Genomic DNA, 18,043 nt, shown 5'->3' on the forward strand with positions numbered 1-18,043 from the left:
TGCTCCCGGGAAAATCTGGAAAGACTTCCATGAGCTGATACAAAGTGAAATGTACTGTGTACAAAGTAACAGCAATATTTTAAGATGATCAGCTATAAATGAAAAAACTATTCTCAGTAATAAAATGATCCAAGATAACTTTGAAGGACTTATGATGAAAAATGCTATTCACATCCAGAGGAAAAACTAATGGAGTCTGAATGCATACTTTTTAAATTTTATTTTTTTTCGAGGGTATTTTTTGGAGGTAAATCTGTTGTTTTTTTTATGACTATTATGGAATTTTTTTTTTTTTGCATGATTACACATGTATAACCTATACTGAATTGCTTTCATTCTCTCTCCTTTTTTTTTTCTTGAAGCAATTGGTGTTAAGTGACTTGCCCAGGGTCATACAGCCAGGAAGTATTAAGTGTCTGAGGTCACATTTGAACTCAGGTCCTCCTGACTTCAGGGTTGGTGCTCTATCCACTACACCAAATAGCTGCCCTGAATTGCTTGCATTCTCAATGACAATTGTCATTCTCCCAATGACAATGGGAGAGAGAAAAGAAGAAAATCTGAAACTCAAAGTTTTAAAAACAAATGCTAAAAATTGTTTTTATATGGAAGTGGGGAAAAATAAAATACTAAATTTAAAAAAATTGTAGTTAGTATAAATGATTGATGGTGAATGCTGTTCTAACTACAGCCAGAGGGCACTCTCAAATAAGAAAACACTTTTAACGTATGTAATAACTATCAATCACATTTGTATTTTTTCTAATGTGATTCTTCCATATATAATACATTCTGAGGATAAACTTATAGGATTTCTTCCAGACCTGGTAGTGCTTTTCTTGCTACCCATCTGATATAAGGAAAATAGAAGGCTTGACCCAAGAGAACAGTCCTAGTTTACATTTCCATAGAAATGTTAGGAAGACAATTTAGTCAGGTATGGTACCGAATGCTGCTTATCTTCTATACCAATTAACTCACCAATCAACCAAGAATTGTTATTCATGTCAAACCTTAAAGACCTTGTTTCAGTTTCTTCATCTGTAAAAGGAGCTGGAAAAGAACATGGGAAATCCCTTCAGTATCTTTGCTAAGAAAACTCCAAATAGAGCATGAAGAGTGAGGAACAATTAAAAATGATTAAACAAACACATATATACACATATGTATGTATAAAAGTGGGGAAATCACTGTATTTCACCATCTCAGCCTACATTTAATGTTAGCTAAGCATGATGAAATAACAAGAGGCCCATGGCTAAATTTTATACTTGTTAATTTAATTACATTTTTTTTCTTCTAGGACTCTTCAATTCTTTGTAATTTGCCTTTGATTTCCATTTACTTCAATGAAATACCTATCTCGTTACTAGAGTTCTTTCACTGTCTAAATCTAGATCAGTTCTTACCCTTCATTGACATCTGTGCAGCCTTTGAAAGTGCTGACCATCTTCTCCTCTTTTCTTTGCATTACAATCTAATAGAGGGAAATAAAACATGCATACATGTGACTAAATTACAAGGTACAATGTGACAGACATAAGGGAAAATCCAGACTAGTTCTTCTCAGAAATTTTATTAGAGAAATATTAGAGAAAATTTTCAGGGGATTGGGGGGGAAGTGGTGAGGAAGGACTGTCTTTAAGAAATAAAATGAGACATTTTAAGTTTTACATGTGATATTGTTTGCTATTAGGAACTTTTCCATGCTAATAATCTCTCCTTATTCTGTCACCCCTCCCCCCCTTAACTTTTTTAATAAAAAAAAAAAAGTGACTTCAACTGACCGATTGATCTTTCATCACATGCTCTACTTGGAAGTTCTCATTCTAGGAAAAGTGGCACCAGCTGCTAGGGCTGAGAGATTTGTTAAGTGGAAAGGCTGAGGAGGAGGGTATCCAGGTGTTGACCTCATCTCACAATCCAATTAAATCAATATTAAGTGACTGTTACTTATTCTGTGTAAGAGATTGTACCAAGCAAAAAAACCATAATAAAACCAAACCAACATTGACAACCCTGGGAGGCAACTGGCTTAGACAGTGAATAGAAACTGGGACTTAAACGTCAGAAAATTCTCACTTCCTATTCCGTCTTCCTTACTAGGTGTAGGATCTTAGGTAATCTCGCTCAGTTATAAAAAACAGCTAGTGACACAGTGGATAGAGTGCCAGGCGCGGACTCAAGAAAACTCATCTACTTGAGTTAAAGTCCAGTTGAAGATATGTCTCAACTGGATGTCTCTAGGCAAGTCACTTAACCCTGTTTGCCTCAGTTCCTCATCTGTAAAATGAGTTGGAGAAGGAAATGATAAACTCCTCTAGTATATTTGACAAGAGAACCTCAAGTGGGGTCATGAAAAGTCAGATGAGATTGAAAAATCACTGAAACAAGAATTACTGGTATTTCTTTAGCATTTTAAGGTTTGTCAGGCACTTTACAAATGTATCATTTAATCTTTGTGACATCTTTGGGAGGTAAGAGCTGTTATTCCCAGCTTCATCCAATTGTGAGAATCAAATAAAGTAACACATGCAAACTAATTGACACACCTTAAAGGGTGTGTAAAGACTAAAGATGATGAGATGATGGTGATGATGGTGATGACTATGAGTTGATGATGATGAGGATGATGGTACTAGAGGTACAATCTGCTTTATTGATTTGTTTCAGTCAAGTCCCAACTCTTCATGCCCCCATTTGGGACTTTCTTGGTAAAGATGCTGGAGTGGTTTCCTCCTCCAGCTCATTTTTTCCCCCAGATGATGATCAGTAAATAAGACATTTTAAAAGGCAGAGATGGGAGCAGGGATCAAGAAAGGCCTTTTGCTGAGCATCCAGCAAGGAGGATCACCACGCAGTGGTCCTCAAACTTGTTAAATAGGGGGCCAGTTCACTGTCCCTCAGATGTCGGAGGGCGGGACTACAGTAAAAACAAAAGCTCACACTCTGTCTCCGCCCCTCAGCCCATTTGCCAGAACCCGGCAGGCGCATAAACGTCCTCAGCTGCCCACGGGCTGTAGTTTGAGAGCCCCGGAGAGCCATGGAGGTGGAAGACGGCTTGTTTACAAGAACAGCCACCAGACCAATTCGATTTAAGACCAAAACTGGAGTTCTTGGAGAGCCAGAACATGACATAAGATTAGAAAAGCGGGTGGGAACCGTAACTCAGACTAAACATTTGACTTTATTTTGGATAAGGATCCCTAACCTTTCACACTAGTGAAGCCTGGGGACCCCTTCTCAGAATTAATTTTTTTAATGCATAAAATACACAGGGGCACCAAATATGCTGCAAAGTAATTACCACAATTAAAAAAAAACCTTCCCCCTCCCCCAAGGATTCGCAGGCTCTGGCTTTGAAGCTCGCTCTAGGAGTCGTTGGAAGTTTCGTAAGGATTTTTTGAGGGGAGGTTCTCGGTCACACCAGAGCTTTAAGAATGGAAAGCTGGCGGGGGCGGGGCATGGAAAGAACGATTTCCGCGCAGTAATTCCAGATTTCCTATAGAGGGCGTTCCAGCGGCGGAGACATTCCTTCTGGGCTCTAGGCCGCTTCTTCACTGACTTTCACACTTTCATCATTTCTATCGTGGCTTGCGGGTGTGGGTCCAAAAGCCGTAGGCCAAGATGACCCAAACCGCTGGAAGGGCCAGGAGGCCCATTATTGCCCCGCCGCCCTCTAACAGCCTAATGGATAGGAAATACCTCCGCCGCCTCCGTGGGAGGCCAGAGGTGCCATCTGCCCCAGCGCCAGGGGCGAGGTGCGCGGCTAGGGGCGTGAGCTCCATCCCCCACCTCCGGCGTGAGGTCCGCCTACTCTTTCCTTCCCCCTCCCCCGCAGCGATTGACTAAGGAGTGCCCTAGGCCGTGGCACGCATGCGCACAGAGCGCTGGCAGCCGTTGTCGGCCTGCCCTTGTCAGCCCGGATGACTGCTGAAGGGCGGGCCGGGGCCCAGGCATGGAGGGCTGCGGGAAGCCCGCCTTGGGGAGGGCTAGATAGGCCCCGAAACCCGACACCTCGCATGAGCCTCGTCCCCTGAAATCGGGCCTCTTCCAGCGTCTTGTCCATCAGACGCCCTGCTGGTATTCTGGTACTTGGGTCAAATCCCTTCGAACAGGTAGAAACCTGGAGGTGTCGGGGACTGCGGGCCTCGAGGAGAGTCCCTGGGCGGGCGGCCGTTGTCCTCGGGCCGCCCCGCCTTCCTCCTCTCTCTTACGCGATCCTTTTCTCCTCCCTCCTCCCTTTTCCCCTTCCCGCCCTCCCCTTCTTTCACCTCTTCCTTTTCTCCTTCTTCCTCAAGAGAACTGTTCTTTGTCTCTACCCCCAAACGGGAGATAATGGGATAAAATATTCCATTTCCCCTTAAAGTGAAATAGATGACTGAACTCTGGAGCTGAGCATCCCTATCCAGCTCCTAAGGGCGGGGCATCGTTGCTAATGGGCACTAGGAATAAGAGGATGAAAGCCAGTCCTTTCCCGTATCTTTTTATTTTTATTTTCAATTCTTATCACACATCCATCACTGATGATTTCCCGCTCTCACCACCTATGGTGGTGTATGGCCACTTTACCCTCAGTGCCCTTAAGAACTGATAAATAATAGCATGTATATTGCATCTGAATTTATGTTGCCTCAACTTGAAGATAAGGAAACTGTTTCACCAGTAGAAGAGAAACATTGCTCAAGTCAAGACAGTCAACATCTCCCTTTCCTTTGAAGTCATTGATAGAGTGATATTGATGGGGGTTGACAATATGACAACAAGAAGAGTGCAGAGAAAAAGACTAATTTTTTTTGGGGGGGGGGCATTCCTAAAATAGGCCTTCGGTCTGCTCAGGAGCTTGATCAAAGGCACTTGTGGATTTGGGCTATCTCTGATTCCATCTATATTCTTTGTAAATATGCAACTCCATATTCTCACTGGTGTTTTTTCCTTCCAAACAAGTGACAACCCATCCATTCCTGTCCATTATAAGCGTTCTAAAGGAAAATATTCACTCACCATTTCTCTTTAGGTCTGGCCATCAAAACACTCCACAGTCCATCTGAAACAGTTCTGTTCAGGAGTTTACCACAAAATGCCCATTCCTATTCTTTTGGTACGCTTAGTTGCCTAGTTTATAAATCGGTTGGCTGATAGCCTGTTTGGCCCACTTTGTTATAAAGGGCAAGTTTCCTTAATCAGAGAAAGTTTTAGTGTTACCTTAGGTTAGCCTCCAAGCCCAAAGTTGCATCCTCATTTTAGGCAATTCCCTTTAGGGAATGTTACATCATATATTATAATAACTTTGTGTGGTTTTTTAAATAGGACTATTTAAAAAAAGCTGGAGAGAGCCCTAGAAGCAAAGCAAAGTTTTTATTGTAAATTCTCCCAAGAATCCGGAGTCCTGAAGGGAGGAATCGCCGCCTTCAGGGCAGGATTAACACCTTTAATCCTTAAGGCAAACACCCCCTCCCACCACTGACCCTCATCCTCATTGGCTGAGCATCTTACATTCTAAACTCAAGGTCTACCCGAGAAGTTGAACTTGATGGATAAACACATAGTTGCCCATATTTGACTGAAATAGGGAGAAAATGATGTCATGGGAGGACAGCAGGAAGGGGACTTAAGTATGCCCTTGACTCAGTCTTTAAAGTCCTTCAGGCCTACTCAAACTCTGAAGTAGATGAAGCCTTACTGACTTTCACAACTGTCTTGAAAGATCTCACCTCATCTCGTTCAGCTTCCTTCCCCATCATATCCACCATTTTCCATTTCTGGCATTCTTGGTGTTTTACCTATTTCCCCAGAAAGTTTCATCATGAGCCTATGTAAATTTTAGTCTTTGTCAGAAATGGGCTGTCAAAATCTCTGCTTGGCACCCTATAGAATTTTTACACAAATTTAAATTCCCCATTTTAGCTTCCTGGCAATTATAACCACTTGTTCTTGAAGTAGTCTGATCAATGTATTGATGAAATAATGCCAGATCTATAGGTGCACAGTGATAATTTGATTTCGCTGCCATTACTGACTCCTGGGTTAGTATTGGAATTCTCTCTATATGTTTGTTTCCATAGTTAGCATATAAGCTCCTTTGAGGCAGGGATTTTAATTTTTGTATTTTCATGACCAACACTTAGCATAGTCCAACCCAGTGGTCCTCAAACTTTTTAAATAGGGGCCAGTTCACTGTCCCTCAGACTGTTGGAGGGCTGGACTATTGTAAAAACAAAACCTCACACTCTGTCTCCGCTCCTCAGCCATTTGCCATAATCTGGCAGGCCACATAAACGTCCTCATCAGGAGGCATCTGGCCCATGGGCTGTAGTTTGAGAACCCCTGGCAACCCAATGAAAGAACCATTGATTCCCCTAGTTGATGAAATAGATCCAATTCTATTCAGTTAGAATCATATAAATGCCCAATTTTCATTCCATTGAGATTTGTTAAAATACTTATTTTGCTAAATCATAGCTATATTCTCATTAGTAAAACTAAGAATGTAAACTACATAGTTAATAAAACTATGATTATCTTCACCAGACATTCCTGTTACCTGGAAGTGGAACTCAGGCTTCCCTTGATCTTCTGTATCTGGAGAATTTCTAACCAAACATGTCCTGACTATAAATCTGACACTTATATGTTAGTCCTACTTTACAGCTAATTTGGGAGTTTAAGTCTTCTAATCACTTAATTCAGAAGAGTACTGAACTCTCTGGTCAGATGTCTTTTTTTCTTTCCTGTCAATTTGGGATTAAATTTTCTTGTCTGCTATCATTTTTTTTTTGTTGTTTATGTGACCAACAGGCCTGCATATTGGTTTAGCCAGTATCTGGTATAATACTCTAAAAGCAGGGTTACTTGGCATAAGATTTAAGGGAGTCCTTGAACTTGGATGGGCAAAAATAAGTATTTCAGTATCATTGATTTATTTTGTAATCTTATATATTTTATTCATTTAAAAACATTAAACAAAGGGATCTGCAGGTCTCACTATATTCATGACCCCCCAAAATCATGTTTTTTTTTTGTTTTTTTGTTTTTGTTTTATTTTGTTTTTTTCCATTTTTGCCAACTAATATATGTTACTTTGATAAATGTAAATTTAAATATTTTGCTTTTTGGCTCTAGGCCTGATTGGGTTTCAGAAATTTCTTTGAATTGCCTATTTTTGTGAATTTTTCAAAGTCACAGTATTTTGCAAATCTCTGTATCTTTACCTTCAAACAACATACTGTTTTGCTATATTCTTATCCTAGTATTGTGATTTAAGTTTATTTTTAAAATAGCTGTTGCAGTTTCTTCACTGGTTTCTGATCTTAATTAAAAAAACTTGTATAATTCTGATTTATGCCTATTATCAGATTATAGCTTTTATTTTTTTTTCCAGCAACTTGTTTGATACTGGTCTTATTTTTGTAGAATTTAACTATAATGCATTTAGAAGAATATTTACTTATGTTTTTCTTGTGAGAGTTCTGTGAATTCTTTCTGTATATCATCATTTGTTTTTGATACTGTAAAGTTTTTTTTTTTAAATGATTTCTTATAATGTATTACTCAGATATTTTTCTTATTTAAAATTTTTGGGATTCAAGTAATTCTTAGATTTCTGCATCTTTCCTTCCTTCGGAACTATTACTTTTACCCATCTATTTTCTAATTCAGTATTCGATCTATTTTCCCTATTTTTTTCTGTATTATCTATAATTTTCTTTTTGTTATTATTTGTTGCTTGTTAGGATTCAGGGTATAAGTGGATCCCTAGAATATACTGGGGTTCCAGACAGGTGTCATAGGTATCCCAAAGGAATTTTGGAAACTTTGCTACTTTCTTTTTTTCTTTTCTTTTTGCTGAGACTATTGGGATTAAGTGACTTGCCCAGGGTCACACAGCTAGGAAGTATAAAGTGTCTGAGGTCATATTTGAACTCCGGCCCTCCTGACTTCAGGGCTAGTGCTCTATCCACTGTGCCACCTAGCTGCCCCAGCTTTGCTAATTTCTAAATTGAGATAAAATTTTATTATAATTGTAATTATAATGCCAATTAAAGCAGGCTAAATTCTAAGAGAGGAAGATAGCAAAGAGCAAGGAGCATACAGGTAAAATTGTAGGAAAAACTGTGAGAAGTGGAGTCGGAGAGTACAGAACAAAGAACAGAACAAGGTAAATGAAATCATGGGATTGGGGTCAACGCAACTGTGGGAAGCTTGGTAATGGGGACTAACAATGATCCACATTCTTCTTTCATGAAATGAAGAAGTGCTCATTTTCTGAGTCAGATGAGAGATGGCCTCCCAGACTCTTTGATGATAAAACATTTTTGAAGTTAATAGCAATAACTTATGGATTGTTGCTATAGCATTCCTAAGGACTTCACCTCATTTCTGCCTGTCTTTTCAGATTTTCAATTTTCTTTATATTGCTCATTATTTTCGTAACTTTTTCCTGATCATCTTAGTATATTTTAATTCTAGTTCCATTTCTTTTCATGATTTTTTGAACTCATTCTTTTGTTGTTTATCCATTTGAAGATTTTTTGGGGTGATTGTCTTATACTAATTACTTGTGTTGTATTTTGTATTTCACTTGCTTTGTAGGATTTTGTTGCAATGGTAATACTTCATCAACTTTGCCCATTGTCGAATAAGATTTTATTGTCTTATATGTACTTTCAGCATTTTTCTATATCTTTGTGTTTATAGATATATTGAAAATGTAGGGGCATCTAAGTGGTGCAGTGGATAGAGCACCCGTCCTGAAGTCAGGAGGACCTGAATGCAAATCTGGCCCCAGACATGTAATACTTCCTACCTGTGTGACCTGGGCAAGTCACTTAGCCCCAATTGCCCCAGCCAAAAAAAAAAAAAAAAAAAAAAAGGTAGAAAGTATTATCTAGTTGAAAAGTGATGAATTCAGTATTTAAAATTGTTCAGTACCAACAGTACAATATTGTTCATTAAATTGAATTAGTCTATATTGGATTTAATCTTTTGTGGTATTACCTTGTAGTTTACCCATTCATTTAAGTGTGTCCACCATGGATTGATAGCATAGGCAAATTTACATAAAGTGAAATGACTTTATTTTTCTGGGCAATTTTTGTGTAGAGTCATCTTATATTCTCTGAAATTTTACTTAATATATAATTTAGAATGAACCCCTGCTCAAGTGATCACTTCTTGGTTGTTAATATGTATTCTTTCTTTTTCCTTCATATTCTCCCTTCTAAATTCTCTCTCCAGTATATAATCTATTCCTAATTAATCTTAAATTTTCTACAGAGTTTTACAGTGTGACCACAAGAAGCATTTCTGAGCCTCAGTTTCTTTATCTGTATTAAGCAGATCATAATATTTCTACTTCCTCATAGGGTAAAAACTATAAAGTATTCATTCATTGCATATGTTCTTAATTTTTTTGGTGTCATGGACCCCTTAGCAGTAGAAAAAAAGACTATGGACCTACTCAGAAAAAAAATGACTCAATTTAAATACATAAGGTTATGAAGAAGGATTGAATTTTAAACTTTTGCTTTGTAATTCCTGTGATTTCTTTCAGTTTGTATGTATATAATATTACATTGAAAAACAGCAAATTTTTTTTTAAGTTTATAGACTCCCTTAATTAAGATCCTCTAATGTAAATATTTTGAGAATCATTGTAATGTCATACACATATCAATTGAAGAAACTAGAGATTTAGAATTAGATATGTAGCCCCTTCCCTTTTTTAAGGGAACAGAATTAAACCAAGTAGAAGTTTCAGAAAGGCAAATTTTGACTTAGACTTCCTAACTATGCTAACTTTTCAAAAGTAGAAAGGAAATAGCTTGTGAGGAACTTGAAAGGACTCATGACAAAGGCTGATTGGCCACTTATCAATAATGTTGTAAAGAAAAAATTTAATTATTTGTATTAAAGGGCTTTCTTCTGGGCTGGGCTGGACCCAGTACATATCAGATAATAGTAAGCTACAAATCAGAACTTGATTTTTTTTTATTATTTATACTCATGATGGAAAAATATTAATTATGCAGATTAAATTTAAGTATGTCATGAGTACTTTTTTTTTTTTTGGAGAGTCACTTGTTAAATAGTTACCAGCACACTCTTGTTGATGTGTCTTCCAACTCTGGGATTCTTTGATATATATTTTGTTTGGTTGTAGCTTTTTTTTGCATGAACGGGGGAAATATGTTATATCTGTAATATGGTATATTATACTATATATATTGCATATAACACATTGGCATATGGCTGCATTATTATTATATGGTTATGATTTATGTCTCAGTATCTCCTTTTGAAGAACTTCTAAAAGTTTTACTTTTCATTTTTTTTTCTAGTATATATAGGTTAGCTAGTATAGTAATTTACTTCCTTAGCTTTAGCATTTATTTGGTTGAGAAGAGATACCCCTTTACCTTCTTGCTAATTGGTACAGATTCATGCTTCTCAGGTAGGGAGAAGAGTACTAAAAAAATTTGAAATGGTAAACTTTGACCCTGCATAGTTTTGTATAATTCAATGTATGCATTTACATAGATACATACATATGGCTATGTATATATGCAGTGGATAGAATGCTTGGCCTGTAGTTAGGAAGACTTCAATTCAAATTCAGCCTCAGATACTTTCTAGCTAGTTGACTCTGGGCGAGTTGATTAAGCTTTCTTTGTTTCAATTTCTTAATAAGGAAAGTGGAGCACCCATCTCCGAGGGTTGTTATAAAGATCCAGTGAGGTAATATTTGTAAAGCACTTAGTACAGTGGCTGGCACTTAACAGGTACTATATAAATGCTATTTATTATGCAAAATTCATACAGGTATATGTAATGTGCTTTAGGTGTTTATTAATCTGGAATCGTTTTTATCTCTTCTTTCTTCTCCTCAACTATAGAAGATGCACATACAAATTACACATACAAAAAACCAATATTCTACTGATACTTAATACAAGTTCTTAAAGTAGATCAGTCACTTTTGCTGGGCTTATGATTCATTACTAATATGTATCCTGCTGTTTTGAAAAAGTTAACTTAGAGCTGCTTAATTACACTGAGTAAATAATTAAGATGTTGAGAAAATTGGATTCATTGCATTAAAATTAAAATTTTTAATATAGTGCATTAAGAAAAGGATAACTTTCTTAGTAGTTAAAATGGTTTTCTCATATTATTTTAATCTTTTCATAGGAAGAAAAGGAACCTACCATCTAAACTTTGGAAGATACAAAAAAACCAAAATGAAGTTATCAAAACCTAAAACTGCAACTTTTTCTCTAGGCATAGAAAATTCAGATTCAGCTTCTAAAAAAGCTTCAACTCTTTCATCAGGAGTGTATAAAACAAGGAAAAAAAGTAGCATAAGAGGTATCCATGAAAATGAATCAATGATCCTTGCTCCTCCACCTGTAGCAGAATCAATGCTAAAGCATGCCATTGCTATTCCATCTGAAAATTCAGATAATATTCTAGATGATGAGCAAATTGTCAAGCAAGTTACTAAACGTCTTAAGGAGGTAAGAAATTCTTAAAAATAATTACCGTTTTAGTCTTTTATTTCTGAGTATATCTTATTAACTCTTGTTTTTCAGAGATCCTGTTCTATTTTTTCATGAATTTAAAAAACCTGGTTTATTTGGCCACTTCCTTTAGAATTGTAGGTAGAATACAGATACATTTTATTTGGGAATAAAATTCTAAATTACTTGAGGGCAGGAACAGTTTCAGTTTTGTTTTTGCATCCTTGCACACAGTAGGAACTTAATAAATTCTTGCTTTCTTGCTTGATAGATACAAAATCTAAAAGTGTTTAAGTATCAGTGGTTTGGAGGTAATGAAATAGACTAAGATGAAATGAATACCTTTTAGTAAACTCAAATGATTACATTAAATATGAAATATGTGATTAGAGAGAATTAACTATGTGGCACTAGAATAGATAACTGCCTTTGCAAAATAGATGGTTAGTTATATGTTTGTATTAGATATATTTTAATTGGTATTATAATTTTGTAATCATGTTATTTTATTGTTTTTGTTTGGCAGATTTCTTCTTCTTTAGAAAAAACTTATGGACTTGATGTCGCACAAGAAGTGTCAGTAGAGAAAATAAGTCCAGAAGGAGGAGAAAAGCCACTTGTATGTATATGTAATCTTTGTTGCCAAGGCATTAAGAGTAATAATGGCAAAAGTTTTCTTATGGAGTCCATGTTTATAAACAGAATGAGCCCTCACCCAGAACACTTGGAATACCAATCTTGCTGGAAAACTTGATAGTGCTAATTCTGGCAAAAAGATGTCCTGGTGAAACTGTCATTTTCCGTAATCAGAATTCAATAATCTGTATTTCTAAAATCACTCAGGTCTAGATAGTTGGACTGATATATATCCAGGATCCATTGGTTACCTAAGTAATACTTTGGGAATATTATCTATCGAGATCTTCTGTGCTGCCCCTTGACAAGATTTTCTGGTTGACTAGATAATTATTTCTTTCAGTGTCTTCTTTTTACCTGTCAGCTGTCTTTCAAAGACTGATCATCAGGATCCACCATTTTACTTCCTTCTCCATTGGTTGTTTATAAGTTTTTAGGTCTGTACTTTATCCCACAGTGTGATAGAAATGTCCTCTTCTAGGACATTCAGCAACAATCTTCCAAAATAAAAGATAATTTCCTTGGGTTTCACAGTTCTTAGTTAGGTCAGTGATTCTTGATAGGTTAATCATAAGGTTATCACTTGAGCTTGAAATTTGCCTTACATGGTTTACCTTTCTTCTTATGGCTTGCAAAAAATTCTTTGTGAGGAGGGATTGGCTGCTGTCTTGTCTGTGGCTTGTAAGGATTCACAGCCAAAATCTATGCTTTACTTCTCTACTGTCTTCTGTTTGTTGCATTATATCCCCTCTTCTATCTAAAAATAATCATAAGACTTGAGTAAATTTAAAAATGTCCTTTTGGAAAAATATTAAGAATTCTTCAGCCAGATAATTTACAACTTTCTTTCCAGTGATTCCCAGAGAAAAGACTTTTTCATTACACAAAATAATGTGCTCCTTTTCACTGTCTATAGACAAATCTTCAAGATTTTAAATCATTTTAAAACAATGACATAACTAAGTAAATAGCCCTTCCCTGTTTAAAGAAGACTTTTATATTTACTATCTCGGTTGATTTCAGTAAATGTATAATATAGGCAGGACAATAGATAATATTCAGACTCAGAAACTTTATATAACTTACCCAAGGTTACATCACTAGTAAATGGCAGAAGTAGAACTTGAATCCAGACCTTCTAATACTAAATTCTCTGCTCTTTTTACTATACCACACTGCTTCTAAGATTAGGATGGTCAATAATCATGTAGTCCTGGTGTGCTTAGTTAGTTTCTATAATTGCAATAATCAGTTGTCTACCTTTTCTAAGAATTAAAATTCTATTTGTGCAGGAATGTGGGATCATCTTAGTTCATAACCCATAGTGCCTCATGGCATGGACAAGCATGTCTTGTTCAGTGTCATTAATTGATTCCACTAAAAATTGACTTGAGGACAAACAACATTTCAAGAAATAATTAGTTCCATAGGAACAATGTTATATTTGAGAGATATGTTCTTGGATGGGCAAAATTTGTTTTATTAAAGCTTAAAAAAGAAGGGGATAGTGGGGGAATTTAGAGACTGCATGAAAAATGGGTAGTTCTATTGACTTGGAAATTGTAGGTTTTTTTGTGTCAGAGGTGCAAAGTTGAATCTGGGTGAGGCTTGGTGGAGCCCACTTTAATACTATTGGCAAGTGCTGGTAGAAGGTGAGCAACACAAGCAACCACAATAAAAGACTTTGGGGAATCAAATTGAGTTAGATAACTCCCTGGCATCCTTTCAAATTTTTGCTTCTTAATCTTTTACAGACAACAGCTCAGAATGGTTTTGCATTCTTATCATTATTTCCATTTTTCTCAGCCTTTTGATCCTGGCAATCAGTAGGCATTCTCCTATCACCCTGGCATGACCTTTTCAGTTTGTGCTTATTTATAATCTACATTGCCTCCTTAGAACTAGGCAGGGATTATCCGTACCCTCACTGGGCTGCCTAAACACTGGTCCCTGTAAACTCTGTACCAGGTATTGTGTGGCTTTACAAATGGATGGCTTGTCCTGGCAGAGATGCTTGCAATACTTAAGCCTTTTGGATAGTTAAGAGTCCAAAGATTGTGGAACTGTGATAAAAGTTGTCTCAGATCTGAAGAATGAACAATGCTGTAAAAACCTTTTAGATTGCAGTTGGAAGCAATGATCCTATCCTCAGAAAATACTTGGAATCTCTCAGATTTTTTTTTGCTAGGTAGGTGAGAACTTCTTAGGGTTACTGTTACAAAAGCAAATTGTTTTCATATTTTTTTCATGAGATTTCCCACTGAACAGTATAAGATGGTCTTTGTAGTATATTTCCTTACGTAGCAAGTTACTCATTCAGATGTTCTTTGGACAACTCTTAATTTTGGACAACATGATGGGGTGTCTTAGAGATTTTTGTGACCCTGTTTAGAACTGAGATGCTTAACAAGAAACCTTGATAAAATAAGCCAATTCCTTTTAGATACTAAGGCAAAATTTGGCATGGAATTACCCTTGCTCTAGTGGATCAAATTTTAGAGGATTTAGAATATACTTGTGCAAAAGAAATTCACTTAAATGGACATAACTTCCAAATTCTCTGCATTGAGACCTAATTTTAGTCATGGCCATATTAGTAGTGCATCATCTATACTTTTTCAGCCCATCTGATAAAAGTAGATGTGCAATGGTAATAACACACACACACACACACACACACACACACACACACACACACATATATAGTATAACTGTTTAGGCTTTGCTTGATACTTTAAATAAAGGAGAGTTAAACTTTCTTTGCTTCTATTTTCTAAACTAACCTTAGCTTTGCCTTATGATCCATTTGCTTTTTATCCTTGACATGAAAATTCCAGGTTCCCAAGTATTTTGGATGCAAGCTATAAGTGGAGCCTTTAGGTATCATATATATGTTTGTTATTGCCTTGAAAGTGGTGACTTTCAGAGAGCTTGTGCCACCCTAGTAGCAGTTATAATAATTGAAGAATACTCACATCATTCCAAATCAGTAATCCAAAAAACTCATCCTCCATGGACTTAAGTATATTTTAACACTTACTATTTGAATGTTAAACAACATTGGAATTGTTCATACTAGTGAAATAATGTGAAACAAATAGAAAAGTAAACAGTGGAAAAGAAGCCAATGCAAGGCAGTCATCCCTATTTCTTTAAAATATGCAAATTTGTGTGCCTATTTAAAGATAATGAATTCTGCCAGTGACCAGGTCACTTAACTGTTTTAATTTCATGGACTGTTAATTCTAAAAATTCAGTTAGGAAAGGCTGGCTTCCACTTTGAAAATAGAGCAAAGTTATCCAGTTTTCCAATTATCCAGTATCTAAACAATTATCCAGTTTTCATTTCCTGCTTGCTAGGACCATAGAATTTTCATATAAGTAGACATTATCTTTACAATGAATTTAGCATTTGATCCTAATATTGCAGGCTTCCAGGCAACAGTCCCTGCCCAGAGCTATGGAGCACCCTATTCCTGATACATTCTTTACTGTCATAGCAAATACATTTAATGGCAAATATAGCTGTGGGGATACAAGAAGGAACTTTTAAAGTACCTGGTATGACCTATTGGGTTTGAAGAAAGCTAAACTCTGGAATGGACAAAGTGGAACTTTGCTTAGTTTATGGGTTTGAAGGATACCAGGAGTTACCCATGTTTTCTTGTGTGAAGAATGTGTGCTCTTATTCCTAAGAAAGGAAAAGCATGAAGCATTCCTAGAAATTCAGGTTTTTCATTTTAATAGTTGGGATTATGTGACTCACCCAGGTTCACACAGCTAGGAAGTGTTAAGTATCTGAGGTCACATTTGAACTCAGATCCTCCTGACTTCAGGGCTGGTGCTCTATCCACTGCACCACCTAGCTGTCCCAAATATGTGTTCTTTAGAAACTATGTTTACTATAATTTAATATGTTAACTTCTTTTTTTATCTGATGCTAATTAGAAACAAAGTAATAGCTTTCTCTTTGATCTATTAGGCAGTAAATAATATGAAGACTTGGTTTCCTTTTCCTTCAAGGGCAATGTGACATAGGGGGTTAAAGTGTTGAACTTTGAGTTAGGAAGAAAGAACTGGGTTTGGATCCTACCTCAGACTCTTAATAGCTGAGTTATCCTAGTTAAGTTAGCCTCTGAACATTAGTTTTCTCTTCTGCAAAATGGGAATAATAATAGCACCCTGTGAGGTTCACAGGGTTATTGTGAGGATCAAATTAGATAATGTATGCAAAATGTTTGCAAACTTTAAAAATATTAAGTAAATATATACTGTTATTGTTCAGAGTGTTGTATCAATGTCGGCTAAATGATATCACAAATTACAAATTAGATCATGGTAAGCATTTGCTTGTCTTTGAATGCAGTGTGCACAGAAACTCTGAATTTCAGTTTTCAGTTTACTAGAAATATATAATTACCTGAACATCTGTACATAATAATACTGTAAAACAAAGAAAACAAAATTGACTGTCTTTGTTAAAAACATTGGAGTGGCATGGAGCAATCTGATGATAAGGAACAAAGAGAAGCAAAGGGAGCAGAGTGTTTAGATGAGCTAATCTTCTAATGACTCTTGCGGCCTTGTGAAACCTAGAAGAACTTCTATTAGTGCCTGATAACAAATAACTAAATCAGAGATTTACCATTAGTTTATTGCAAAACATAGTTTGGAAGCATTTTATGTAGTAACAGATGGCCAGGTGTTCAGTGTAATTTGGGGGACAGATTAGATTTCCAGTAGTCTTTCCTCCTGTTCCTTCAGGGAAACCAGGGCTTTTGTGGCTAGACCTCTTAATCTACAGCTGTTTGGTGCAGTTTAAGCATGAAGGTGATCTTCAAGAAGATAAAAGCATTCACATATTCCTTCTCAAAGAGATTCTTTTTGTTTAGAGTCAGATTTACCATCAGTGGCTTGAATATTGTTCCTGTTTTCATTGATATTAGTAACAGATATCAATGATATAAAGTGATTAATCCCTATATTCAAAGCCCTAATTTTGGGAGTAAAAAATCTTGATTACTGGGCTTCTGGAGACTCTGCAGTGGTGAGTGAATGCAGTTTTTGATCAGGTCAGTTGCCATTTCTTGATCCTACCATATTCCATCCTGATTTCTTCAATGGTAGTAATGTTCCTTTCTTAATAATCAGAGAGGAAGCTCCTTGGGAAGCTGTCATCATTTCATGCATGTTAGATGGAGTCCTATACAGTTCAGTTATAATAAGTAGGACAGTATGTATTGTACAGGTTCGGCATTCATTTCTATGGATTCATGTAGTGCTTATATATTAGTCATCTGGGGAAACGTTATTGTTTTCTTCTGAGTGAGCCTTTTTGCAAAATTCTGATCAGGTGCTCTGCATTCTCTATAGATGCCTCAGCAGCTTCTTAAATAATCGTTCTTTTGAGTAGACATTAAACCTTGTCTGTTTTAATCTGCTTCACAGATCCATAATTCATAGCTTGTTCCTCAAGTGATGGTGGTATATTTCACACTATAGCTTGGGATTGATCTTCTCCTAGAAATAGTTTCTTTCTTTAGGGAGTTTCTTTGTGGAAAAGTTAATAAAAAGTGGTTCCTGTTTGGGATATAATATGAGAATTTTCTCTCTTCTTGTCTCCTTGCTGCTGGGTATAGGGTGAGTAAACATACTTTTTGCCCTGGTTTTATAATTAGCTGAACTACTTTTTCTCTCTCTAACCTCCTGGGCTTTCTCTAGTAAAACTAAAATTTTGTCTCATTATAAAAGACAGAGTGTGTTTTCTCTTTCCACGGCTTTCTTCACTCATAAATTCAACCTTTTTAACAAGGAAACAGAATATCAGTTCTTCTTTGGGAATTGCAATACTTTTCTTGGCAGTAGACAGGATGTCAGATTCTTCACAG

General features: G+C 36.4%; 1 protein-coding gene across 1 annotated transcript in view; it reads left to right on the top strand.

Annotated features, from left to right (window-relative positions):
- Window positions 1-4,010: 4,010 nt before the first annotated feature.
- The window catches only part of CCDC7 (coiled-coil domain containing 7), a 117,614-nt gene continuing 103,581 nt past the window's right edge, over window positions 4,011-18,043 (top strand). Inside the window, exons 1-3 of the mRNA XM_074267070.1 lie at window positions 4,011-4,091; window positions 11,191-11,516; window positions 12,046-12,138. Coding sequence (XP_074123171.1) covers window positions 11,241-11,516; window positions 12,046-12,138 — 369 coding nt within the window. The 5' untranslated portion in view covers window positions 4,011-4,091; window positions 11,191-11,240. The remainder of the gene's footprint in view (window positions 4,092-11,190; window positions 11,517-12,045; window positions 12,139-18,043) is intronic.

The sequence above is a fragment of the Sminthopsis crassicaudata genome, chromosome 5 (assembly GCF_048593235.1).
Source record: "Sminthopsis crassicaudata isolate SCR6 chromosome 5, ASM4859323v1, whole genome shotgun sequence".
In the NCBI taxonomy this organism is placed as follows: domain Eukaryota; kingdom Metazoa; phylum Chordata; class Mammalia; order Dasyuromorphia; family Dasyuridae; genus Sminthopsis; species Sminthopsis crassicaudata.